At 35.6% G+C, this 27140-nt stretch overlaps 1 protein-coding gene across 2 annotated transcripts in view; it reads right to left on the reverse strand.

The window, feature by feature from the left end:
* Window positions 1-27140, reverse strand: part of MYO6 (myosin VI) — a 104686-nt gene that overhangs the window by 46837 nt on the left and 30709 nt on the right. For both annotated transcript variants that reach the window (XM_083857020.1, XM_083857019.1), the window contains 9 exons: window positions 22454-22523; window positions 17779-17852; window positions 15626-15755; window positions 14617-14722; window positions 12660-12715; window positions 10406-10503; window positions 8467-8631; window positions 3955-4035; window positions 1143-1323 (listed from right to left, as the gene is read on the reverse strand). In XM_083857020.1, the coding sequence (XP_083713146.1) occupies window positions 1143-1323; window positions 3955-4035; window positions 8467-8631; window positions 10406-10503; window positions 12660-12715; window positions 14617-14722; window positions 15626-15755; window positions 17779-17852; window positions 22454-22523 (961 nt within the window). The remainder of the gene's footprint in view (window positions 1-1142; window positions 1324-3954; window positions 4036-8466; window positions 8632-10405; window positions 10504-12659; window positions 12716-14616; window positions 14723-15625; window positions 15756-17778; window positions 17853-22453; window positions 22524-27140) is intronic.

Here is a 27140-nt window from a genome sequence, read left to right on the forward strand (position 1 = left end):
GCATGAACTGACACTGGGGAGGTTTCTGATTTAATCTACTGAGTAGAGAGAGGGGGAAAAAAAAAAAAAAAAAAAAAAAAAAAAAAAAAAAAAAAAAAAAAAAAAAAAACACCACCCCCGAAACAACCTACCTCTTTGCCAACCCTAAACTACCCAGTCTGAATTCAGCACTGGCCCTGATTTGACACATGGGGCTAGAGCCCATCCATGATCTCTTCTGAACAGAATGTTTTTTACAGTACTGTGCTGATTCTGTACTTGGGGTCAGGAGCTAGTGAACATGTAAGCTTAGCACTCATTTAATTCATCATTCAGAATACTTTTAAAAATGTTATTTGGTCTGCTCTTCCAAACAACTGCACAAATAACACTACATCCTTGAAGTAGGACCAGGAGCAACCAATCTTGCAAATCAAGATAGACCTACCTACTTATTTTTTCTACTATAGTTGTATTTATAGTACATCCAGACCCAGAGGAATCAGTCCTTCAGGAATATATGGACAGCAGTTCTCAATTTAGAGAGGCTGATCTCAGTAGTAAGGTAATAAGGACAATTCCCATATCATTAATTCTTCTTCATCAACCTTCATGAACATTCTGCAATTAAGTCCCAACTACACTTGTACTGCTTCATCTTGTGTGCAATGTCTTAAAATTAGGAAGTTATATTTACCTAAGATTTTGCTGTAACTTTTTTCCTTCACCTCTCAAAATACTAACATGATGTTATTTTTGGAAGCCAAAGGACATAATGCCTTTCCCCACAGATGGAGTTGCTAATTTCTAATTTCAAGATATTTTTATGACATTAGAGAGAAGTTGGACTTTAAAACTATCATTAAAACACAAGTATTGTTTTAAGACACAAAGTGCCTCTTTTCTTTACATCAAACTTTTCACTGAACAAGTTCTTGAACAATTTCTTGCAAAAATAGTGCAAGCCTATTTGCTTTAAGAGCATGTAAAGAAGTACAACTTTAGAACAGGTAAACTTGACTTCAAAATGGGGGCGAATTAAGACTGAATTAGCCATGAACACAAAGAAGCTTTCAAAAGCAGTAATTCACATGCAAAGGAAACCTCTCTAATCAAGAGGCATTTTCAGTATTTTTACAAAAAACAATTAATATTCATCTAACCTGAAGTACTCCCAGCTTCCTCAAAATCGATATTTCCAAGGTGAAGGACACCAGCCACTACTCTAAAAAGGTCAAGTTTTTCTTCATCATCCAATCCAATCCTTTTCATTGCTGTGCACATTCTGTTGAAATCTCCATGATCATCTAACAGTGGATCCTTCAAGGAACCTTCTTTAAGATACTATAAAACAACAAAAAAAAACAAAAATTCTATGTAAGTGCTTTAAAAGTAAATGTAAGCAAATATTTCCAGTCAAGAATAAGTCATAACAAAAGGCACACTAAAGCATGCAAAACTAAGTAGGAGAGATTCGAGTTCTTCATACAATATAGGCTCCACAAGAACCTTAATTTATTTTGAATTGTTGATACTTGGAAGCATGATCTTCAAACTTAAATTTCAAAGCAAACTTTGAACTATCTTCCAAAAGCAGAAGCTAGAGAGAATGTGACTTGGAGGGGGACAGGGGTATATGAGATAGTGAGCAGAGGGAAGGAAGACTTTCCTAAGGAAGCTATTCTATTGGAGCATTTAATACAAAGCAGTCCTTCAACCCCAAGCAGCTGAAAGGAGATGGAAGTCCTTGCAATAGGATGACAGAAGGATAGGAGTACAGGATAAATCAGAATCAGGAGAGTTATCCCTATTCTAAACAGTCGTATTTAGAGAAATATACTAGTTAACTTTTGCTGGTAATTAAGAAACAGAAAAGTTGTTTGCAGTGGTCTGTGGGTTAGAAGAATAGTAGCTATGTTCTGAAATACTAATTTAACATTTTGCTGAGTTTTCTAATTTAAATACATTGAAAGCTATTTTAGGTATAAACCAGTTTATATAGTAGAAAGTAACACATCTGCATGCAATCAAGAAACTACATGAACATGCACAGACTGAGCTACGTTTTTACACTTATTTTTAAATGTTTTCAAATAAGAATAATTAACTAAACAAAAGTCTTGTTAATGTCAAATAAGCTAACACGATTTTTATCAAAACAAAACACCACATGCATCTGAAAAATTCACTTCACACAACATGTAGGCACATCAATAACAATAAACTACATGTTAATTATGTAAAATGATCACCTCATCTTCCTGATAAGGAAAACACAAAAATAATTGAAGTATTAATTGACTATTCCAGCTACTTTTATTCAAATAAACAGTCTTAATATTTTTTTATAAAATGACAGAGCAAATCCTATATTTCCAATTTAAAAATCTGAACAAGGCAATATATTTCTTGTTTAAACAGCTGTACTATGTTTAAATATCATTTAACCTTGATCCTTTTTGAGCCTTCAAACGGATATGGCAGTTACAGGTAAGTATTATGATATCATATATTCTGCTACTTCATGTCATATGTATTTTCAGAACTGTTCTCTGAGTATGTCTTAATTTAGACAAACACTTATTTCAAATCAAATCTTCTCTTATTTTAAGTCCGTCAGAGGACAAGTTTTATGACAACACCCACCTGTAAATCACATCAATAGCAAAAGATTGCACAGGTTCATCTTCCAGTAGCAAAAATAAGTGAATGTTGATACTCTATGCCTACTCATTACAATTCTTCATGAAAGGCAAATTGGGTAAACTGAGGCAAAGTTCCCCAATGCTAGCCTATATGCTTGGCAAGAATGAAGTATCTACGAGCTTTCTGCCTCACACTGATGTCAAGTAAGTGTTTTTCTATCTGACTCTCCACCATCTCTGATTATAAAAAATAGCCTACATTTAATAAAAGAAGTCAGGACTACATGTCCAGTGTTACAATAATACAACCACTAGAAATTCAGGGGTAGACTTGACAATGTTGACTTGAGCAAAGGAACTAGCCATACAGCCTTCTCACAGTTGAGCACGAGCTTCAAGACCAAGTTAGGAAAGAGATGGCATGGCCACTTGGTGGAAAGAGGCTCTTGAGTAAAGTTTTTTTGTATTTTTGTCAGATATATATATGCAGCTTATCCTGCTACTGAATCACAAATATGGTTTTGATTAATATTAGAAATATCTTCCAGCTACACAAATGTGAAAATTTTATTAGAGATGAAAATTTTATTAGAGAACAGAGTAGAAGTTTAATTAAGTGTTTTAACAACTTCCAATTCATATAAACTATCATTTGAGAACAAATTCTTTAGTATCCTCATATGAACAGCTCAAAGGTTAAAGTGCTACAAATTCTGGTAATTCCCGTTCTAAAAAAAGTAAACAGAGATGGAGGAAGAAGATATAAATGTTTTGAAGCTTTAGACTTTCATCCAGGAAATGCCATGCTCTGGCATAACTAGCAGTTAATAGCAAGGAGGAAACAAAAAAACTTTAAAGTGCACTGAAAAGAATATACCCATGGCTAGAAGTAAGGCTGCACTACTGATTTACAGAACAGTTTGGAGCATCATTTCAAAACTCTAGGTAGTAAAAATGGCTCCAGGAAAAACATTGCTTCTGACCTATTCCTACCAGTAGTTAAGATTTTTAAAAAGAAAATTACGAAAGTATTAGATTTTTGTTTTCCACAGAAGACAAACTGCATCATTAAGTGTTACATTATTGTAAGAATGAAGAGGAAACCATTTTATATATACTGTTCCATTTGGGATTTTATGATGCATGTTAAAATTTATTTCTAGGATTGAACTCCAATGCAGAGTTCTGAATAGAGCAGCTTTGAGAGTACCGTCTAAAACCTATAAAGATGTGTAAAATGAACATTTCATTCCACACTGTAAAACTGTAATTGCTTTCAACTCTATCTCCATTACTTAACAACATAAACTAACTGAAGATAAAAATATACCTCAGGACTCTTGCGGTTCTGCAAAATCTGCTTGTCTGTTTCTTTGTTAGCGAAGAATCTGGTACAGCCTCGATTTAAATACTGCAAAAATAAAAAAGTGGAAATGCATACTTAAAGATAAGGAAAACATATGCTTTTATTTAAGGCTTGCCCTACATGGCTTCATTTAACCATTTGATACAAACAACATAGTAAGTGCTCATAATTCATTCCTTGGAAATGTTTTTATTTACATCTACAAAATTAAAAGAACTGCAACAGTAACAAACTTCTATTGAAAGTTTCTTTATTTTGACAACTAAAATACTTCTTGATACAAAAAATATTAATTAAGTCACACAATATTTTCTTAGTTTTTTATTCTATTAAACCTATTCAAGGAATCCAGGATTACAGAAAAAAACAACCAAAATTAGGAACCAAAAGAATTCATTTTCTGGCCTACGTGTAATATGAAATTATTCATTTTCCCTCACCAAATATTTCTATAGGTAGTAGGAGACATAGTGCTATTGAAGCCTGAAGTTGCCTGAAGAATATTTAAAGCTTATGGCATGGTTTAAGCAGAAGCCTTATTTAGATTCTGGCTTCTGATATCCACCTCATGTTGTGTAATCTCAGATTTACTGTTCAGTAAATAAGACTGAATTTAGATTATTACTGTTGCTTTCAGCAAAATGGGATCACCAGCTTTTTCTTTCTAATTTGTTCATCTGAATGTAAGAACTCTGTCCAAAAGCTTGGACAGAGCCCTTTGTCTGAAGGAAGTGAACTGATTCTTTACTCTTTGATTGAACAAAGATGTTCTAATAGGTGAACACAGACAATTCTACTCTCTGATTAAAATTTACATGAAAAAACTCCACAACCCCAAAATATTCTTCAAAGCATTTCTAACAGCAGAAGAAAACTTGGTGGCAAATTTAATATTAAAATGAAGTGACAACTGTTCAAAGCTAGCTTGGTGTTTAACAAAGTACTGAAGTTTTATTTATCAGTCAATAAGAATGCAAAGCACAGCATATTTTAAACACAATATATCCCTGTATTACAGCATTAGTAACACAATCCCAGAGGCTGGGGATGGAAAGTGTAAAAGGTCATACTTTTCAAAAAGAGAGTGTGGAAATTGATCTGACAGGTTGAGAATGTGAACCAACATGGTATTAAATGATAACCTATATAAAATACATTTAATCACAAGATAATGGCTTTCACTTGAAAGCTAAAACCTTGAGTAAATTTATACATTAAAACAGGAAGAAATTATATTTTTAAAAGAACATGAACACACAGTTTCAGGTTATCATACAGTACATCTAAATACCATTGTACTTGGGTTTTGGTTTGTATGGTTTGTTTGATTTTTATTTTTTTTTAGTGAAGTACAACACACCATTGTAACTTCAGCGACCCAAAGATAAGGCAATCTGACTTCTTTCTGAAATTTAGATGTGAAAGAAATTCAGCTTCTTGTCCCCAGGCACAGAATTACTCCAGGTACAGATTTACTGTGCAGCTTTACTTTCACAGCCATGTGATTCAGCCCAAGGCACAAAGACCTACAAGGTTCAGCATAGGTTTTCCTCATGACCTTAAATTTCTGAAAACTTCTGCAGGGCAGCCTAAAACACCAGCTGCATGCTTTCATGTGGGTTGTGCTGGAGAATGGGTGTGTAAGAAACCTGCAAAACTGCAGGGCTATTTGCATAATCCTTGGCCAAGTGAATTCTCACTTCCCCAGGGAAGCTGCAGGGGAAGGATGAACTAATAGAGAGGTAATGGCCATGGGTGCTGCTGCAATCCAGAGGACAGGTCAGGCAGGTGCAGCCAATGTCTTGGTTTACACGCCCAGAACAATGTGTCCCTATGCTGTGATGGCCAAATAGATGGGGAGGAGATTCCAAGGGATCACTTAAGTCAAAGGGAAGCAAGTCAAAGAGTAAAGAGAATTAAGTTATCCTTTATCTTTTAATAATGTTTTGCTTCTTTGAGACAGAAAAAAAAAAAAAAAAAAAAACACCACAACCCCACCCAAGAACAAAAACTTAAATACTTAAATTTGAGATGTGAGATGGTCCTATTTCCAACAAAGTATACTTTAAAGAAACCAGGCTTGAGTCCTAGAACTCAAGCTGGCCCCAATTTGGAATTTGACTGATAATCCATGAGGTTTAAGACACGGAGCACAATAGAGCCAATGCAAAATTTTGACTTAAGGGATGAGCTTTTCTAAATGACCAATTTTAGAGTTTGAGGTTTTTTTATTAATATCTTTCTTGTTAAAAAAAAAAAATAGTACTGATAGGAAAATACTGATCAGTCATCAAACTTTGCCTTGTGTAATATCACAATTAGAGGCTTGAAAGATGGCATTTCTATGAATTCTGAACTAGACATGCTATCAACAAAATGTGGTAAAAAAAAAGTGACACAAGCGTGCTTATTCAGAACCATTTTATGATGAAAACTTAAGTAGCCAATGAGAATAAAGAACACAAAAATCATCTTGACAAAAGAAATGTGAATTGAGGAGGAAAATTGATCTTTTACAGTTTTGTTTTTCTAAAAATCTCCCATAAAGTGAAACTTGATGAAAATTTAATGCAATATGGGTAATAAACTTAAAGAATATTTATATTCATTTACAAGCTTACAAAGATGAAAATTATATTAAGGTTTTTCTTATTTGATTTTTAATTAAAGATAATCTATTTTAAGGGAGAGAAAAAACTGGGTTTTTTTAATTTAACATACAGAGTGGACCTTTCATATGCAAGGAACTCAGAATTCAAATAGTAATTTATGGCAAAGCAGTAAAATTCTTAATGGAAATTGAAATGCCTGCTACAATCTTAGTAGAAGTCAAAAAAAAAAAAAAGTCACACTGTGATAAGGCTGGTGTGACAATAAACTCTTTATACATGAAATATGCAAGAAAGTGTCCTCAGTAAAAGAACTCAGGCTGTTAAGTACTGTCCTTCACCAACCTCATTTTAAGAAGGTTTTAAGTCTGACCCTGACATCTACAACCTTGGGTGCTCTCATGAGCAGAATTCTTTATTTTAAAAAAAAAAACCCAAGAGCAGGTAGGCAGCATATTCTAGAAATATAAATCTATTAACTTCAAGAAATAAATTTTAATGGAAAATTGTGCACAATAAAAACATGTACTTGAAAATTTGTTCAACATTTTATTTTTAAAACATACAAGAGAATACTGCAGAATAACTGCAGAGTAAAGAAGAAAGTTTTAAAAACTAGCTCCACATTTTAAAAATACAAATGGCATTGGGTGTTCTTAAGCTTGTTGGGTGTTTCAAAAGAAAAACTTTCCTTCTAGGGAATGGAAGCAGTTCTTTCCCAATATGTGTCAGAACAAGTTTTCATCACATATTACATATTTACAAATGTAATAGTACAAATAGACAAAACATAAAAAGATACAAACTAAATATTTAAAGAAATAATGTAAGGTCTATGAAGACCCCTAGGAATGCCTTGAGAAAGTAGGGAAACTTGTTCTAGAATACTGCCATAGCTTTTAGAAAGCGAGATCACCTTGATACCACAGTACAAATGTACAGTGCACACAAAATGGAAGTGCAGCTCTGTGTCCATTTCCTGACTTGTCCATAAGGGGAGACTGACTTGGCCAAGCCAAAAAGCAGCAGCCACCTGTTTGGTGACCAGTGTACCCCCACCTTCACCACAGCCAGTGGACTGATTAGGTCTTGCACTGTTTGCACAAAACTGGTAGGACATTTGTATATTTAAAGCTTCTAGCCCTCTGCTAAATTTTGATGCTACTGAGCACAAAAGGGAAAGCAACAGATAAGCACAGTCCAAGTTTTATTTAGAAGTCCAAGTAGAAGGATCAACCAACAAAGAAAACAGTCAGCACAATAACTTAATTCTTTGTTTGCAGTGCTTCTTATCTCGTTTAAGATCAAGGATGTCTAAAGAGATGACAGTCATTTAGCTTATGTCCTTGTAATTCCACATTGTTGTATTACAAAACCCTTCAAAACCCAAGAGATTTGGTCTGCATATTTTAGGAATAAACAAAATTCTGTTTCTGTGATGTTCCAAGCCAAATGTAAGGCAAGAAATGCTGAGAGATGGAAACAATGACAGAACACAAGCAAACAACTGACTGGTATTTACCAGGAGATTTGATTTGCACTGAAGAAATTCACACTTGACATCTCTAGAAGAGCCCATAACATCATTACTAACAGCTGGGTATGCAACAGTACATTTTCTGGAAAAGCACAGATTCCTCAATTTTAAGACAGAGAAAAAATATAGGAATTCTTCCAGTAAAGTAAAATGTCAGGTAGCTTTATTCCAAGATCAAAAAGATTTAACAAAAAGAAAATCTGGGGTTTTTTTTAATAGGAATGAGTCTGTTACAGATAATAGAGATTTTAATATTATCGATATGAAAAATTCATATATGATGATATGACAAGCATTACAAATGCTTGATACTGATACTCTGATACTCACCCTAAAGTTGTCAGGAGAGCTTAGATATAGCTTTTCCCTAATGTCTTCCGGAGCACCAGCACAAAGCCTGTAAAAGATATGATAATTCCTCTCTTCTTTGCCTTGCACACAGATCCTAGATTTCTCCAGAAGGTAGTGTGACACAAATCCACCAACCACTGAGTTCTAGGAAAAAGAAATATTTTGTGATTATCTGAATATTTGTTGTACTATTTGAGATTCAGGTTTTCAATTTACTTTTGCCTGATCATGACTCACTCAATAGAAACTGCTCCAAAGAAGATTAAAAGCTATCTATACCTAATATATATTAAGCCTAAGAAAAAAAATACAAACATTGCCTTTTCCATTACTTCTCTCCCCAGCTTATGTATTGTATATACATACACTCTTAAAAGTTCTTGTCCACCCCAAAAAAGGGAAACTGTAGCAGAACCTCAGGAGTTACAGCAAAGAGCATTGCTACAGCCGTCCTTACACTTTTTGGATGACAGTGCTATTACTACCTTCTTTAGTTGCATTTCACTGAGACTCTTGTGAAAAAAAAGGAAGGGCTAAAATTATAGAGTACATATTTGGACAATATCTTAGACAAATGGATGATGACACAACATTTTATTTCCAACACTTGCACTTCTTTATTGAGGAGGAATTCTGACACAGGTTTTTGAGAGTTATTTGTTATCTGGCCTATCCCTGTGCCTAGAGAAATCTTAACAGCAAGGAAATTCCTAAGCTTAATGACCACTACAGGAACTAAGAAGGATTAACTAGTTGACAAATTTGATTGCAGTTATGCAGTCATTCCTTTATTCAGGAGGTCTCAGTCTGTACTCATATCACCTATGATATGAGTATCAGACCTAAAAAGGTGACCACAAAGTGAGATATGATGTCTTGTAAAAAAGAGGCTCAAGTAAATAGGCTGATCTTGCAATGGACAGCTGAAATAAGCTTTGAAGCAGTTTCTGAAGATACTCAGAGGGCTATTTGCTTCAGCTGAAGTAATTAAATGGAAACACCATGTAAGTGTTGATGGGCAGATGGACAGACCATGAATTCATCCCCAGATCATGAATCCATCATTTTAAGTAAAAATTTTGATCCTTTCCATAACTTTATTAAGATAAACCAGACCAACGGATAAAGTCTCTCTACCTAGAAAGAAATTTAGTTATTTACTATCTAAACTATTAATAAAAGCTCTGAAAGACCACAAGCTCAAGACCAGATAATGAGCTTCAAGTCTGCAGGAAAAGAAACAAATTCTTGCAGTTGGTCTGTCCTTAGTCAGAAAGATGAGGAAGCATGTATGTAATCTCCAGAGAACATCAACTGGCGTCTTCAACTGGGACATACTGACCAACCATACAATCATCCTTAATTGTGGAGTGCATGTATACATCTGCCACCCAAACAAAACTACACCTAAACAAAGAAAAATTTTCTTAATATGCATGGTTGAATAGTGTTTCTATCAAAAACCCAATTCCTTTACTTCTATCACACACAGATTATTATGTAAATTCCCAAAATTTCATACAAATACATTAAAAAATCAGTAATCTGCTTGAAGTTGAAATACATTTATGTCTAATACACAACTCACTTGTACATTAAAGGAATGGATTAATACCTAACAGCAAGTGAGATGGTTTTCATAGGAGAAGATTCATATATGCAATGAGGGGACCCATTTTTAATCTTTCGTGGGTGAAAACAATTTTCCTACTGACTTGCCTCTGCCTTCCGGTAATGAGACAGTACAGTGTAGCTCTGGTTTTTCTTTCAAGGTGACACAATACAAATCAAATCTGTAAAGTAGGACAGTGGCTATTTGCTGCAAGACTAGTGAGTCTGTTTAGCCTTCTGCCAGTCTAGCATTCCCATTATATGGCAAAAAAGTCATCACTTTTTATCTGCAACAAGATTTCAGTACCTTTTCATTGAAGTGAATTTCAACAAATTTCCCAAAACGACTGCTGTTGTTGTTGCGAACAGTCTTTGCATTTCCAAAAGCTTCTAATAGGGGATTTGCTGTTTAAAAAAAATTAATTTTTGTAGTGTTAAAGTTCAGTTAAAATTTCAGGTTTGAAAATCAAACCTTATTTGAAAAATATTACCTATTAGAAATAATATATTTTGCAAATTATACTGGATATATTGCTGTGGAACATAAAATTAGGTACTTAAATATCTCATAACACTGCAATATAATTGAATCGATACTACAAGAAATTCAGAGACAAATGCCAAAAATTATCCAGTGATGTCTTTCAATAGGTAAATAACTGATACACAAACTATGTGAGACAACACAGAATTTGACACTTCTCAATTATTTATTATCCATGAAATCTAAACTACCCACTTATTCCACAGACAAAAATGCCACTTAAATGTCATGCATGCAATGTATTAGATTGATTTGGAAATTAATAAATATAATATTAGGAAAGTGTCTTGATTTCAAAAACCACTTAACACTGCCCTTTCAAATAGGTCAATTTAATGACTGACTGATTTTATTTTTTACTGGCTGCTGCTTTTCAGCATATTAAAGCCCGCACAGAAAGAGTGGCAGCAGTAAGCAATCTAATTCTCATATACATATATATATACACACACAAACATCGTGCACAGTTTAGGCAGTTTGAAATTGTTTATCTGTTATGAAATAGAAGGTCTTTGAAAGATTGCATTTTGCTAGCTTTGAAGATCAAAGAAAAATAGTTTACTCAATCACGTTAACAATAAACCACTAAAAGTATCTGCAAGATATTTTAAGGCTTCTAGCTAAAAATAAGCACTGGAAACTAAGCAAGCTGAAACTCAGATTTAAAACTCCACTGACAACCATTTAAATATCTGCTCCTACAAAAATTAAAGAATGAAGGAATGACATCAATGCTTGGATAAAATATGGGTGATAATGCATCATGTAATAGGACATGTGAATTAACTTTTTGGGTTTGGCTGTATTTTCATTTTTTTAACAATTAAAGTTTCTAAAAATGTAAATCTGACTTCTTATAAGATCTTTGGTAACTATTCAGGCATTTTATGTAATATTAAGTTTTAAAGAATGGACTATGAATAAAACCAAATTGCACAAGGTCTTTCAGCTAGGCTGAATGTTCCTCTATTAATACATATGCCACAAGCATATTCATCAAAAATCATGCCTAAAAACCTTCAGAATTCATGCATCAGATGCTGTTGTAAATTAAAAAGCCCAAACTCTTTAAGGAATACCTACAAGTACTAATTAATTTGGATCAGGCATTATCCAACTCTTGCCCACTTTCTGCATTCCTTTAGCACACAGTGGATTTCACTATGGAACTGGTTTAAGCAGACCTACAGCAACAAGAGATTAAGCCTGCAGTACTTCTCTTGAATAAGTGCTTCAAATTTGAAAACAAAAATTTAAAGCAAAAGTAAACGTATATTTTTTTAAAAAAAAAGACAGAGTCAAGAAATTTTGAAATAAATTTATTCTATGCTATAGAGGACTAAAACTGATGTATGAGGAATTATTAGATTGGCTGAGGGTTGGGGTTTTTCCAGATATTTCTATTTTCTCAAAAAGCTATTTTTTGTTCAATTGGGAAGTACATGCAACATAAAGAGGCTCAATGAGAAGGATCAACACAGTCTCTCTTCACCTTGTTTGAGAGTCTGCTGTGAAGATAGATACAAAGTGCTGTTCTGAATTATGTGATTTCTGACAAAAAATGATATAACAAAAGAATGATCCAGAATCATAATTTAAAAGAACTTCCCTACTTTATTTGACTTTGAGAACTTGATAGTGAGGAGGAGGAATTACATTTTCCTAGTACTAACAGACAGTAATAAAAAAAACCAGTCTTGTCCTTGCAGATTTTATGCAGTTTAAAACTCCACCTTGGGTACCACCTCAAGTACATTATCTGTGTAACATTCAATTCAAATGCACACATAAACATTTTCTAGATAAACAACTGTATGATACTATAATAAATGAAAATAAAGTAAATCAAAAATTAAAAAAGTTTCAAAACCTAGGATCAAGATCAACTACATGTAAATAATGCTCTAGAAAGTCTGATAGTATTAATATGCTAGCTTTTATTCACTTGTTGAGTTACATTTCTGAAAAAAACAAAACAATATTGGAACATATAGTTAAATGAAAGAAACTTCAATACCTTCTACAATTCTATCATCAATATCTTGGCCACTGCCATAGGATTCTGTCAAATACCTGTAAAGCAAAATAAAAATATCAGTATCATTCATCTCATGTCAGGTTTCCTCAATTAAGCAGGGTTTAACATGGCTGTGCACAAATACTAAGTAATTACCGTAGGGAAAGTATTCTGACTTTAAGTTTCAAATACTTATGCACTTTGAAATAAACTTTAACTTTACTTTAAACTTTTTACTTTTCTTTTTTGTTGAAACAAAAAAATTCTTTCACACTTCGATTTTTTTTCAATACTCCAAGGCCTGCTAGAAATTTCTTTTCAATGTGCATATGAAAATTACAGTTTAATAGGAATATAAACAAACTATTAGTGTATCATCTGTATTTATTAATAATCTTATCAAACACATAAAGTTTCATGTCTATTTCCTGAATTTTAAGACTGTTGCCCTCCATATGGTTTCTGTATTCATAACTATCTATTAATAAAAATCCACATTAATATGGTGAGGATAAGCAATTACAGGTGTATAATTAAGGCAAGATTCAATTTAGCAGTTGAAGAACGAATTAGAAAATAAAACCACAATGTACTTGCTCCAAAGCTCCAGTCTTTTTTAAATTTTCTTTTCCCTGCTCACAGGGCATGCTTTCTGGAAATTCACAGGTGAATCTGGGACAAGTTAAAAACAGCTCCTGAAAATGGGGCCTTCCAAAAAAACTTGAGAAGCACTAAAAGAGCTGTACTAGTACCTTTTACTTTCTAATCACACAAGGGTAAAATCTTCCAGCTTTTAAAACTCAAATATGTTTTGGACATGGACTCTATGGTGGAGGGTGGTGGGGAGAAGCAACAGCAATGATATTCGCCTGTTATGTAATGCTCCTCTGCTTCTCAGCCTCCTTTGTTGAGAAGCAGAGGAATAATCTCCTTTAAGAGCATCTCTTGTGAGATATTCTTCCAGTGCCTGCTGTCTTTTTGTTTCTCTTATCAGGAATAGAGTCACAATGTCCCCTGCAAAAAATCATTACCAGCCCCTTGCAGTAATTTTTACAGCTATCTATGAAAGGTTGCACAGATGCAGTGCAGAGCAGTATGAAGGACAGACAGGCAGACGTGGCAATTCTTCAGGAGATGTGGAAAATAATACCTCTACGGTAGAGAAATACTAGAAAATACATCATGTTAGGGAAAAGGGAATTAAATATTTATAGAGGGAAACAAGTCCAAGGCGGGGCAAGGGAGCATATTTAAACTGCCCGCACTGTGCTTCCCTGCATAATCAGGGCACCTATGACATAGGTGTACTTAATGAAGCAGTTCTTTCCAGTTACAGTGTTCCAGAGTTATAAAAAGCTGGTAACAGATAATGCAGATAAGGTAGCAAGGCTGACTCATATCAGCAATATGACTTCCATGTGATTTAGTATTGGTTGTACATCAGCATCAATAAATAAATAAATCCCACTATTCAGTCTTATTCACTAAATAAATCCCACTATTTGGTCTTATTCAGTAAACTAGGCTAATGTATATTAGCTAAAAAGATACTCAAACAAATTTTTAAAAAAGCCCAAGGGAGAACACAGAAATACACATTTAAGGCAAAACCAGCAATGTCTTGCAAGATACAGTTAAAATGTCTAGTGATGTTTTTTATCAACCACAATACCACATGTGCAATACCAAAATGACTGCATCATAAACCACAGTAACTACATAATGTCACTACAACTGAGTTAAAGTTTCTGTGAGTATGTAGCTGTTTCTGCACATTATCATGTCAGCATTTTAGTTTAACTCAATTTCCTGTAATAAAGTGCACATAGAAGCTAATACATATCTTACTGAATTGTATTTTAAACCCATTGATTACCTTAATTTGCTCTGCCTCTGTGTCAACCAAATGTATAAACACAAGACATTCACATAGTAGCTTTGGTGCCAACATACAAACCTCAAAACAAATTTAGTGTTTTCTGTCTTGCCAGCTCCTGATTCTCCAGAGACTATGATGGATTGACTCATCTTAAGCACTTTCATGTCACGGAATGCTTTATCAGCTTAAGAAGAAGAATATGGTTAATATGACAAAAATTAATACTCAGCAGAATTGCAAGGATAATGTTACAATGCAAAAATTAAAACTTAACATTTGCAGGAATAGAAACTAAATCTTTACAATTGAATGCATTACAGTTTATTAAATTCTGTTTCCCTTTAATTTCTACTACAGTTGTAATTCTTCCAACACTGACATGTAAGAACTCAAAGTCTTGAAAACAAAGGCCTGCTCAATTATATCCAGAATAAAATAAAACAAAATCAACCATCTAGAACTAATCTTTTTAATTAAATGTATTAACAAAATAGTAATCAATGTTAATTTTTTTATATTTTTAAAATTGAAAATTTCAGTTGTACTTCGCAACACCTAACATCTGAGAAAACTTGGAAAAGCTCTCTCTTGTTATGCAACAGATTCTAAAATCTCAGCTAATTATATTTTTGATTTCAAAATAAAATATGAAACAGTGAGAAGGCTTTTAACGTGTCAAACTTTGATTATAGTTTCCAATTAATTTTTATTTTCAAAAGTGACCAAAATCAGATTTAAGCCATAAATAACATTTCAACGTACTTTTTGTCTGTAACATAAGTATATAAAAGGAAACAATGTACGTGCTCTGGCAACTAATAGAAGGCAAAGAAAATTGCTACACTGAAAGACAGTGCCAATCATTATTACACCTTTTTCACTTATAAAATTTTAATGTCTTTATTTCTTAGGTTTTTTTAAATGCAAAATATATTTAAACTGCTTAGACTTAAAATACTGGAAGTGCAGAATAATCCTAACAGAGCTGGCAATTTACAGGTGTAGCTGCTGCAGGTGGCAATTCACGCATAACCCTGAAGTCTTCAGTGTTTGTTTTTTAAGAGACGAACACAGGCTCAATACATACCAATTGCAAAAACATGTGGTGGCAATGTTCCCAGCGATCTACCCTGGTATTTTTTAATAGTATCTGAAGAATAAAACTTCGGTATATCAAAGTATGGATTCACTGCAATAAGAATGTTGGCTACATAGGTCTGTGAACAAAACAATGAACAGCAAATTACTAGGCAGTATCCAAGCAAGTGGTTAACAGCAATTGTCTATTACTATTGCAGATGATAGCCTCCCTTAAACAATTGCATTTATGATTCTCTCCAGCTAATGCAAATACAAGACAGGATATATTTTTAGAGTTCCTTTAATTATCTTCTCAGCATTTCTGTGAAATTATCCTGGGAAAATTTCCTAACCACGGAGCTGTAGAGTATGTCCTGAATGTGACCTTTCTCCCATTCTCCTTTTAAGTTATTTCCTATTGTCCACATTACTGGATCAAGGATGGGACGTCAAAACCTCCTGCTCAAAAGTGAATAAACTAAGCTCATGGATAGCATAACACACTGTCCTCCAGTGAGGAGGATAGCTTTTCAATATCTAATGGAAGCAACTCAGCAGGAAGGACTGACAGGATCCTGCCTGGGAATGCATTCAAGCCAGGCAATAAAAGCATTCAAAACCAAGAGAAAATTAGCTATAGCAGCTTCTACAGAAAGAAATACAGAATGTAAATGTTCTCTCACAGAGAAGATATTTGAGAAGAATCTCAGACAAAGGCTGCTTTTTACCTTTCTATATGACAAGGAAGACTGAAAAGAAGGGTTTTTTTAATGTTTCTGAAAGAAACTCTCATAGCTCGGTTATAATTGCCAGGTTACATACAGGGAAGAAGAAGGGTCAGTATCAAATTAAAAATCAGATTTGCAGGAAAAGATCTGAAGAAAATGAGAAAAAGACCTGAAAAAAACCTTCATCTTGAATAACCTATTTGCTTTGTTGTTACTGAGAATGTCCCTAGAAAACTGAAATTTGGACACTATTGTGTAATACATTAATAGATGGCTGGATCACACAATATATGACATTTCTTAGCTAGTTCTGTTTTCAGCAATTATTCCACTGAAGGAAAACTTTTCTTCAAAAGTTGCAAGGGCTAATATTATTTTTTTCTTTTAATAAGAAGATAAATATTGTTAACCAGGATTTTTAAAAAGGCATAAAACTGTTTGCAAGGGAAATGTAGGTAAATTAGAAACTGAAAAAAAAGGATGTTTTTTTTTCCTCCCTTTAGAAAATACACATCTTCTGGACAACATATTAGTAAAATTTGTTTGCTCTGAAGAAAGGTTTCATGAACCAAAATACCATCCCATCCCATGATCAATTCATATTCAGAATTTTACTTCCTTGGGGGGTTTAATTGTTTGGTTAGGTTTCTTTAAGGATTATTTTTCCAGAACAGCATTCAAATGGCCATTTTTATTTATTTATTTTAAAGCTGGTGCTCGATCTTGAGCCATAAAAAATTTAAAGCTATGTAAATTAACTGCAACAGAAGAAAACAATTATACTTTCTTTTTACATTTATATAAAAATGTTTAGCTAAATTAAGTTTACAATACATGCTAAAAGAAAACTTGATTATTTTAACACAGACACTTTAAAAAAATGCAGAACTGTTCTGTATTACCCCTAGCCAGCTTTCTATTAGGGAAAAAAAAAGAAAGAAAGAAAACTCTTATCTTCTGTTTCACAGCTGTCAGTGTCTTGGCAGATGGCAAGGACAAAATGTAATTTAGTCAGAATTCATTAAGTACAATTAGGCAATTTGATAGCAATATAAAAGATTAAGATGGACATCTGAGCTAGGAGGTGTCAAAGACGGCACCTGTTTGCTTCGTTCAAAAATAATGAAGAAAGAAAACCATCTTTGTTAACAGTGAAATAAGTTACCTGTTGGAACATTTGTGATACAAAGCTGTGCTATGGTTGCACACAAACAGCCATGTAGAGAAAAACCTATTGCTCTGCCTGCTAAAAATCAGATGGGATTCTGATCTAAAAGTATAATGTAAGGAAAAAAAGGCAAAAAAAGGCCTATAACCTCGACCTTTCCATGATAGCAGTTCTGTTATAGGAAAAAAACCAGAAGTGGAAACACTTGGTGAATTTTTGAAAAGACATCTCTATTAGACGGTTGTCATGACACACAATACTTACGTAAATTCTGTCCTTACTGTACCGAACTTTGATATTGTGAAGGAGAGTGGCTTCATTTAAATACATCAGGGAACCTGCAAGTGAAAAACAATCACATACCATTAAGAGCTCAGGACTACCTTTAAGTACAGACAAAAAAACTAAATCTTGAATTAAGAAGAATTTTCTTCCCCTCTCTTTGTTTACAGTTTAATCCTACCATTTCTTTACAATTGAATGCATTGAGGCATTCAGACCTGCTCTTAACTGTACAATTGGAGTTACAGAAAGCTGCTGAACAAAGAGTCAGACTGCAGGAGCCACAAATACAGGCTCTGCTCATTGTAAGCTCCTTTAATCAGTCAAACATGGTGCATCTGCCTTCACACCAGCCTCTAAGCACAGAAACTGGTGCCTTCCAAAATCCCTACCAATGACTGTTTCCTTCCTTCCAGCTCCCCTCTCCAATCTCAGCCACAGTGTCCCCACGGTAATGCCACGCAACTGACATTTGGAGTAACAGCTGGCTCCTGGTGATTTTTGAATTGATGAATATAAATATCTAATCTGGATCTGGATGCAGCAACAGCAGCATCATACCAGCAGGCACTAACCCAGACTTCTCTGATTCAATTCTGAATTTTATGAGTACTAGGCCTCCTCAGAGAAACTGTTTGGGGGGGGCGAAATGCTGACACATCAAAACCTATGTATTTTTCTCCTTTGTTCTTTAACATAAAACACCTGACCCTGAGATCAGCTAAGTTTGTTAGAGCATGGTGCTACTAAAATCAATGCTGTGGGTTTGATCCCTGTATGGGCTATTATTCATTTAAGAGCTGGACTCAGTGATCATTGTGGGTACTTTTCAGATCAGAACATTCTGTCTTTCTGTAACTGGTGAAATGTTACAGGGTGGTGGCACTCACAGAAAGCTTCAGACTGTTTGGGTTCACATTCTGGCAAAGCTGGTCCTTGTTTTCAGCTATAAAGCACTGGAAAGTGTCAGCAGCCTTATTATAGAGGTAATATCCAGTTCCCACTGTAACACTTAAAAATATTATCCCTAAACCAAATGAGGGCATTAACTCACTACAAAGCCTCCATTTTCAAATATGCTCAATCCTTTTTTATCTCACTGCTTAAAATCAAAGGTACAACACTATTTTGTGTAGTGACAACTGACAGGCTGCCACACTGATACACCTTACACAAGTAATGCATTATAAAAACTTGTACACATCCCACTACATCCAGCTACTGTGGATGGAGTAAGCACTGCATTGTTAATGTCTTTTCTTTTTAAGGAAAGACTGGACATGGCACTTAATGCCACAGTCTAATTGACACGGTGGTGTTAGGTCAGAGGTTGGACTCAGTGATCTCAGAGGTCTTTTCCAACCTAATTGGTTCTGTGATTCTGTAATAGTAACCGCTACCTTGTGCCTCACTCAAGGGTCACACACACACCTCTCATCTATAATGACCAACAAAGTTGTTTTATGTTGACCTGATACCCTTTCTCAAGGGCTGCAGCAGCAAAAAGTAGTCTAACTTATTTACACAAATGTGCAAAAAGGGCTGCCAGTTTGTATGACCTAAAGTCAGCCTCCCCAGCCACCTTGCCCTGCAAGGATACCTGACATTCAGTAAGCAGCCCTTAACATCTCTTTCAACACTCCTCCTGCTGAACCAAAATATACTGGCAAAAGAAAATGAGAACTTCTCAAAAACATCTGTGGTTTTGTTTTCCATCTTTTACCCTTCCTCCTGCAGTGGACTGAGGAGTGGCTGTGGCCCTATACCCTATTCACCTGCACTAGACTGGCCCGAGGCAAAGTCAGGTTCACCAGCCAATTGCAGCCTCCTTTTGGCTTGCACAGCTCTGCTGAATAACAGCCTTTCCCTCCATTACATGACTAAATACAGCTTTGTTTCAAATATCTGGAATATTCACACTTCTCAAAGGACCTCATAGCTTCTGGTTTGTTCAGAAGAAACCCCCTTCCTCCACAAAATCCCTTGCACTCATGTTGCAGTGTGCATTTTAGGACCATACACTCATATTCCTATGTTGGCACAGGCATACAAGGCATGCTTTAGCTTTACCCAAAGTAAACTCTCCCTTTGGATTGTAACAGCCTTGAAATTGTGGCTGTGCACAATTCCTTCACAAAACAGCAGGCTGGCCCCCATCACCACAGTTCCTCCTCTGCCACCACAGCAGACACATATTTCCCCACAACCCCACAGTCACTGGTAGCTGTGGCAACAGAGCACAGACACCTGGTGCTGCACAGCAGGACTGGTCTTCCCCTCTCCAGGCATTCTCAGCTCACATGGCTGAGAAAATGGCACTGGGACCACAAATTGCAGGTCTGCCTTCACCTCTTTTATTGGGGTCATCCCAAGAGAAAGAGACATTAAAAGGAAATGGGTCAGAAACAGAAACTCCTGCTTGCTCTAATCAAAGTTGGAAGTCTCCTTCTTCCCATATGTGCCTGGGAGGGGACAGTGTGGTAAAAACTTAGCAAACTTGAAATTGAAGTCATTTGGATCCTCATTATTGAGATGAGAAACTATTACATAGTAATTGTCTATCAACGCCCTTGACCATCTCTTTGTAGGAACCTCTCAGAGTTTCCAATATTTTAAAGGAAGCAGTTAATCATCAACTTTTTATTAGGTTGCTTATCTAAAAAGCAGATGACCCCAAGGTTTCATTGTGTCCCCAGTGCTCTCACTGCAATTAAAGCAGCTATACCTGCAGACTCAGTAGGGAGCTAGCTCCCCAAGAGAATGCCATTGCTTCAAGACATGCAAACTAAGGCTTATGTCAGCAAATTTAAAATTCATCTTGTTTAGAATATATCCTTTAGAAGAGGGATCCATATCCAAAGGCAAAGGAAGTCACTGGAGAGAGAGAATTCTGAATATTCATATGGCTCATGTCTAAATATAATCATTGCATATATGTGCACTTAGTTGTCCATATATTTACTTACATGCAAACAAAGTTCACATAAGTGAAATGAGGTTCTAAAAACTAGGAAATGTTAATGCCAAATTTACTCACAGTGGCTCTCCACATACCACAAAGCAGAGTTTCTATTGAAAATTATTTTATTATGTATTTTCATGGCTCTGCATCTGTAGAACTGGGGGGTTTTTAACAGTCTTATCCAATACCCTGTCCTTATACCCACCTTTCAGGTTTTTTAGAATAGTATTATAAGCACTCAGTAGAGTTTTTTTTTCTTAAAAATCAGTGATACCCAACATAAATACTCTCTGACAGAGAAGGAAATTGAATTTGGGATTTACACATCCTTCAAATGAACTGCAACCTATGAGCAGCAAGTTAGAATACGTTAGGAAAGTTAAAATAATGTTTGATACAGAAATGATTATTGAACAAAGTATTTTTAAGTTTTATCTTCTCAGGGAGCCAAAGGAGATAGTTGCAAGTATTCTGTTGGGATCTTAAATTATTTCCATAATCTCATTCCAGATTTCAATTCCTTGACTAGGACACAGAGGTGTCAGGATGTCTCAGTAAAATCATGGGGACAAATGCACAAATTAAGTGCATTTCCCTAACAGTCACCATGTACAGAGCAAACAGTTAACAGCTTTGAAAAGTTTGAACCCATATCCTTTTCGCAAAAATATAAGCAGCTGGAAGCAAGGCTACCAGCTTGGTTCTAACCCTGCACCATCTAAATCAGATCTCATCTTTTTTTTTCTTATGGAGAAGCTGTAACAGCTGCATTTCCTGTCACGGGATGTAAATATTCCAGGACAGGAATTGAGGTTACATCACCTAGACCAGACCTCTAGCCGCTATTTTAAATAAAGAACAATAGAAGATATTTTTGCCCACTATTTACAAAGTCTTGAGTATTTTCGCCAAGCAGTAAACACCATTGGAAATGTTTAAAAGACTTGCCTTCATCAGTATTCAAGACAGGAGAGGCTCTGTGATTTACTCATAGAGTGCAGCAACAGCAAAATATTTAACAGCTGTCTACAAGCTGATAACAGCACTCACTCAGCTTTCTCAGTATTCTCTCCCCTCTCCCCAGTTTTGACAACTGTTTCCATCCATCTAACGATAAAATATTTTAAAAATAAAAGTCGTGCAGATACACAGTGACGTTTATTACACAAGCTCACTCAAAACTCTGTCTCCACCAGCACTCCTGTATCCAGTTCAAGTCTATCTATTTTGAGTGGTCCTGATAGGTCCAGATTCCCATCCCCAGTTTTGGGAAGTAATCTTAAAATTTATTTTCCATTACCTCTACTTCCACAGGAATGCTAATCTGAGAAATTCCTAAAATGCAGGCAAATGTACAAATATAGGTGCTGATAAAGACACTGAGTCTTTTGCCACACCATAAAAAGTACGGTTACACTCATAATGCTGAATGGAGTATTTCTGAAGTCAGGCAACAGTTCTATATGGGAGCTACATAATTATCCATTCCTCTAAAGTGTTCAAATGAAAACTAAACCCTACAATAAATTATCTTTAAAATGGGCTTCCTTTACAAAGTTTAAAGGACTAGCAAGGGTCATACATAAATTTGAACAAAGATGACAAGGAAGAAACAGGAAGCTTGTAAGGAAACAATATTCATTTCATTGCAGATTTTTTTCAAATATGTAATTTATTTTCAAATTCATAACTTACAGTTATCTTCCACATCCTTTTTGCTATCCTCCTCTGCAGGAAACACTTGATTGATAGCTGCCTGGAAAGTCTGTTAGGTATGAAACATTAACATTGTTAGAATTCCATAAAATAGAAATACAGTTCAAAGACATCTCATGCAATCAATACAAGTGCACTGCAATTGTGCATCATTTCAAATGAAGCCACCAGTGTTATACTTCAGAACTGGAAATTTTACTGAGTTACTAGATACAGACAAAAAGCTGCTGCATTTACATTACTACACTACATTATAAAAATGAATTCACTGTAATATATATTTTAGTGCAATCATATTTGATTCTTAGGTCAAAAATTTCATGTCATACAGTGCAACACAAAAAATATGACTAAAAAGTAATGCAAAGATAACAGCATTATAAATGACACAATTTCCTCAGTTTTGCAAAGTAGAAAGAATAAAATGCAAATCATTAGTTCAGTCAAAGGACTGTGCTGTCATTATGATGTGCTGGTTTAAAATATTCCTACTTAAAATATTAATGTTCAATATATAACATCCTCTGTATCACCAAATACTGTAGCTTTGGTTGTTCTTTATTGAGGCTTTTTCTTCAATAAATCAATACTAAAGTAAAACAAGACCTTCCTTCAACCTTTGTATTCCAGTTACACAAAACGACCATTTATCAAGTGTTCACATCCAACTGGAAAAATTCATAACAAAAGAAACTTTGTTTCTTTTTTCATCTCCAGAAATCATAATTTATGTTGCTGTAAAAAGGAAGGAAAAACATCCAAGCACACATGCATTACAGCATCTGCACAAAAATAACTATAGTACAAAGGAGATTTTTTAATTATATTTTTTTGTTTACTCTAGTAACAGCTTGTTTGAGCTAGCAATGAACGAACAAAACCCCTGTTGTACCAATTAAACATGACAGCCACCATGCCACTGCAGGCACAGGCTCCTTTTCCCCATGGAAATGGAGACGAGAAGTCTAGTCTAATATTTGAAAAGGCAACCAACTGAATCTAAAGAATGAACTTAATAAACAAACATGTTTGGTTGTTTAACATTGAACTCAGCAAGGTAGTCCCATGAGAAAGATCTCACAGGGAAATTTAGGAGAAAGACAGCAACTTGTTTCATATTTGCTTGAGCACAACAGTATGAGAGGTCCTGGGGCTTACACCATCATTAACAGCCACAAATTCCAACTCTCTTTGAACTGGGAAGGGTTAAAAATGTCTCAGAGGCAAACTAATTGCTGCCAGATGGAAAACATTAAATCTACAATATCCTTTCCCTACCAAGTTTGTCATAAAGTATGCAATTTCTAGCCATAATAAAATATATTTTGTCATCCCCTTATCAGGATCTAATGCAGAAAATATGTACAAGATGTTTTCCTAAGGGCAACAAATCTGCTCGATGATGTTGGAACATCTGAACATCCATCACACCATCTTCCTCCAAAATATCCTTTCTCAGAGTGGGTGAGGGCCATGGAAGCCTTCAGCATCTTTACTGACCTCAGAAAGATTCCTGCTATTCAGAGTTAGCAGGGCAGAGATTCACCACACCCTTTCCTCCCTCTTACAGTATTACCATAACTACATATTATCATCATAATTTTCTCTACAAGTTTGTCAACAGTAAACGTAAACCTTGTTTGGTAAAGATGTATTTGAATGCAACAGTTCCCCACATGATCAGTTCCCTGTGCATGAAACAGTGGGAAAGTTTAAAAATAGTATCACCAGTTTCACAAAAATGTAACTTCACTTCTTGTTCTTGTCTGCTGATGTGTAAACTCATTAATCACTAACAAAGACAGGAGAGAATGAACACAATTCCCAGCTACTCTGTGAGACTCTTCATAAACTTCTGATACTTCAACATTTCTGGAGCTGAAGTCAGCCATGCTAGAACTATCCCAGAAGAGGAAGGGCATTTTCAATGTTCTTACCACTCAGCCTTCTTATTCAAGATAAATTTAAACTAAAAAAAAAAAAAGAATTCAGAGAATTCATGCTGTATCATCTCCTATCTGAAAGCTAATGTTTTTTCTGTTAGACTTTTTTAGATAAGAACACAGGTAAAGTTTCAACTATGTCAACAAAAAAAATTACTGCTGTATGTCACTGTTAGAATACTGCTTTATGTAAAGTAAGGTACTTGTTAGGTAGGTAAGTATGATAGCTAGATGTGGGGAGCTCTGAGTATTCAAATCCAGTATTTTAAACAGAAAATGGGCAAGGTATCCCAGATCTATCAATAAGAAAATATCCAAAGGAATTCTTTACTATATTGTCCCAATTTTAATTTTTTTAACAATTATTTTAAGGAAAAAAACCCTCAGATACTTGAGGGAAGACTTTTGCATTAATCATAGCTTAGGACAAGTTTGTTCTAAGACAGTGGGGAGTGTATTAATCCTATAAGACAATAAAGTGGTCTTAGGAAGCAAAACAAGGTTTAGGGCATTCTGAAGTGGGTTTTTGTATCTTTGTAATTAAGCAACCCTTGAAATCCAATGGCAAACTTAATTATTCTCCCAGAAACTAGATGAGTGAAAAAAGATATCTTTCCATTCAAGCACGATCTTTCTACCATGTAATCTAATAGGCGTAACCATGCCTTCCTTTATACCTTCCAGATACAGACAGGAGACATCCCTACTTTCAGCTGTACTTCACAAACCAACCCACAGCAGTACAAACCATGTGTAAAACAGACAAGAGCATATCTCACTTATGCAAGCATGCTGCGCTCACTGTTAAAAAAAAAAAAAAGGCAAAAACAAACACCTTAGCTTGAAGCATTGAACTTTGAACATTCTGATCCTTACTCTCAAAGTACATTTATTCCTTTATACTTAGCTGGGAAAAATACCTTTCTGGTTATTCACAGCATACCAGAGCAGGTGGCCCATAAAGCCTTCCATGACCCTTCAGAAGTGGAACAGAGCCATACGGTGTCTCTCAGTCAATGGCAGGAAGGGTGTCAGTGAGGGCCTGCAGCACCTCACACCTTCCCAATGGCTGCCAGAAACTCATGACTGCTGATGCTCTAAGAAGTGCCTGCCCCCTACTCCTCAGTGCCCCAGACATGTGTGTCCAGAGTGGTATCTCAGGGTGCAAACCCTTCCACTGCACCTCTTCCTAATTGCTTTATTTGCATTTGCTACCTCCAGTAAAAGAGTAAATTCCCTATTTGGCAATTTCGCTATCATCTGCCTTCTCCTTGTTTTAGCTCAAAGAACAAAAAGATATACGCAACAGGGATCCAAGGTTAGGAATCCCAGTACATTCAAAAAAGAACACTTTAAGGAGAAATGAAAGTGTAATACCAGTTGAGTTTAACATGTGGTTTTCTTTCTACCTGCCTCCTTCCCTGCACAAGCATTTGACTGCTGGTGGGCCATGGGCCAGGACTGCCACCTCTGGTACCACCAATCCAATTTGGAGCCCATTCTCAGGGCAGGACTCCAGCTCTAGGTGGGACCATGCTCATTAGCAAAGCACTCTCCAGTTTCTCTGACTTTTTTTCCAGTCCTGGCATTTATAAGCCTTGCAAGCCAATCTACTTGTTGGGGAGAAGTACCCATCAAGTAACACATGCATCTTCTGTTCCAGTCAAGCACTCCTGCAGCTCGCAGTACTGTTCTTTGTGCAGGGCAGGCTGGGTGACTCAGATCCTCACCTCCCTTAGACACACAGCCTCTGCACAGAACTGTAAACACTTGGGAACGGGCTGTGGTGCCCAAAACTGCTACTGCTGGCTTTAAGTGAATTAGTGTGTTGGACCTTCACAGAGTCTGGACTGGGTAACTTGGTTTCATAAGGTGAAGCAACCTGCCACTGCAATGGCCTGAGCTCCTCTGCCCCCCTTCCACTACTTGCTGCTATACTGAAAACTTTCCACTTCTTCAGGTTGGATCTGTTCTCTGACCTCATTTAGTGTGTCAGGCACAGCTCGGCAGGCGGAGCTGGGAGGGTGCCACTCTGCAGTTCCGGACCTGGCTACAGGTGGGGATGGGAGGGAGGGGTTTAAGACATGGTGAAACTGCTGCCTTGCAGCACATACTGCAGTTACTGACAACAGTGTCATAAAAGGCAATAATCAAACACATGCATACACATTTCCTTTTCAGACTGTGACCTCTGGTAAGCTACCAGTGCCTACAGAGAATACATATGACATGGTAATGACCCAGATTAAAAAATAATAATAAGTTACACTGCCCGGATATGTTTACAAGATCAGTTTACTCCTCTCCTCCCTCTAATTATCATGGGCAACTCCGGAGCTGCTGGCTCATGCATTCTTGCTGAAGAACGCTTCTGAACTACCATTTTAAGAAAACAAAGTGATAATGAGTATTAATGCTGACTACTTCAAATGAATGGCCTAAGTGCACAAGGATAGAGTCATCTTAAAAAGTCAAAAAGCAATGAGAAATGTTTGCCTAATCAATGACACCTTCTCGAGACTGAGAAGGTAATCAATAAAACCTTTTACTCCACCTGTATTAATATAAGGTTAATTAATTAAGGTTAATAGTTAAAAATATAGGACCATAATCTCTACAGCATTTAGACTGTGAAGTGTTTGTTCCCTTAGATGAATGAACATTAGGGTCTTAATTGATCTGCTTAATTCAAAACAGCCAACGGCAGAATAACAAACTCCCTA

Source organism: Zosterops lateralis (assembly GCF_965231275.1).
Source record: "Zosterops lateralis genome assembly, chromosome: 3".
NCBI classification, from domain to species: domain Eukaryota; kingdom Metazoa; phylum Chordata; class Aves; order Passeriformes; family Zosteropidae; genus Zosterops; species Zosterops lateralis.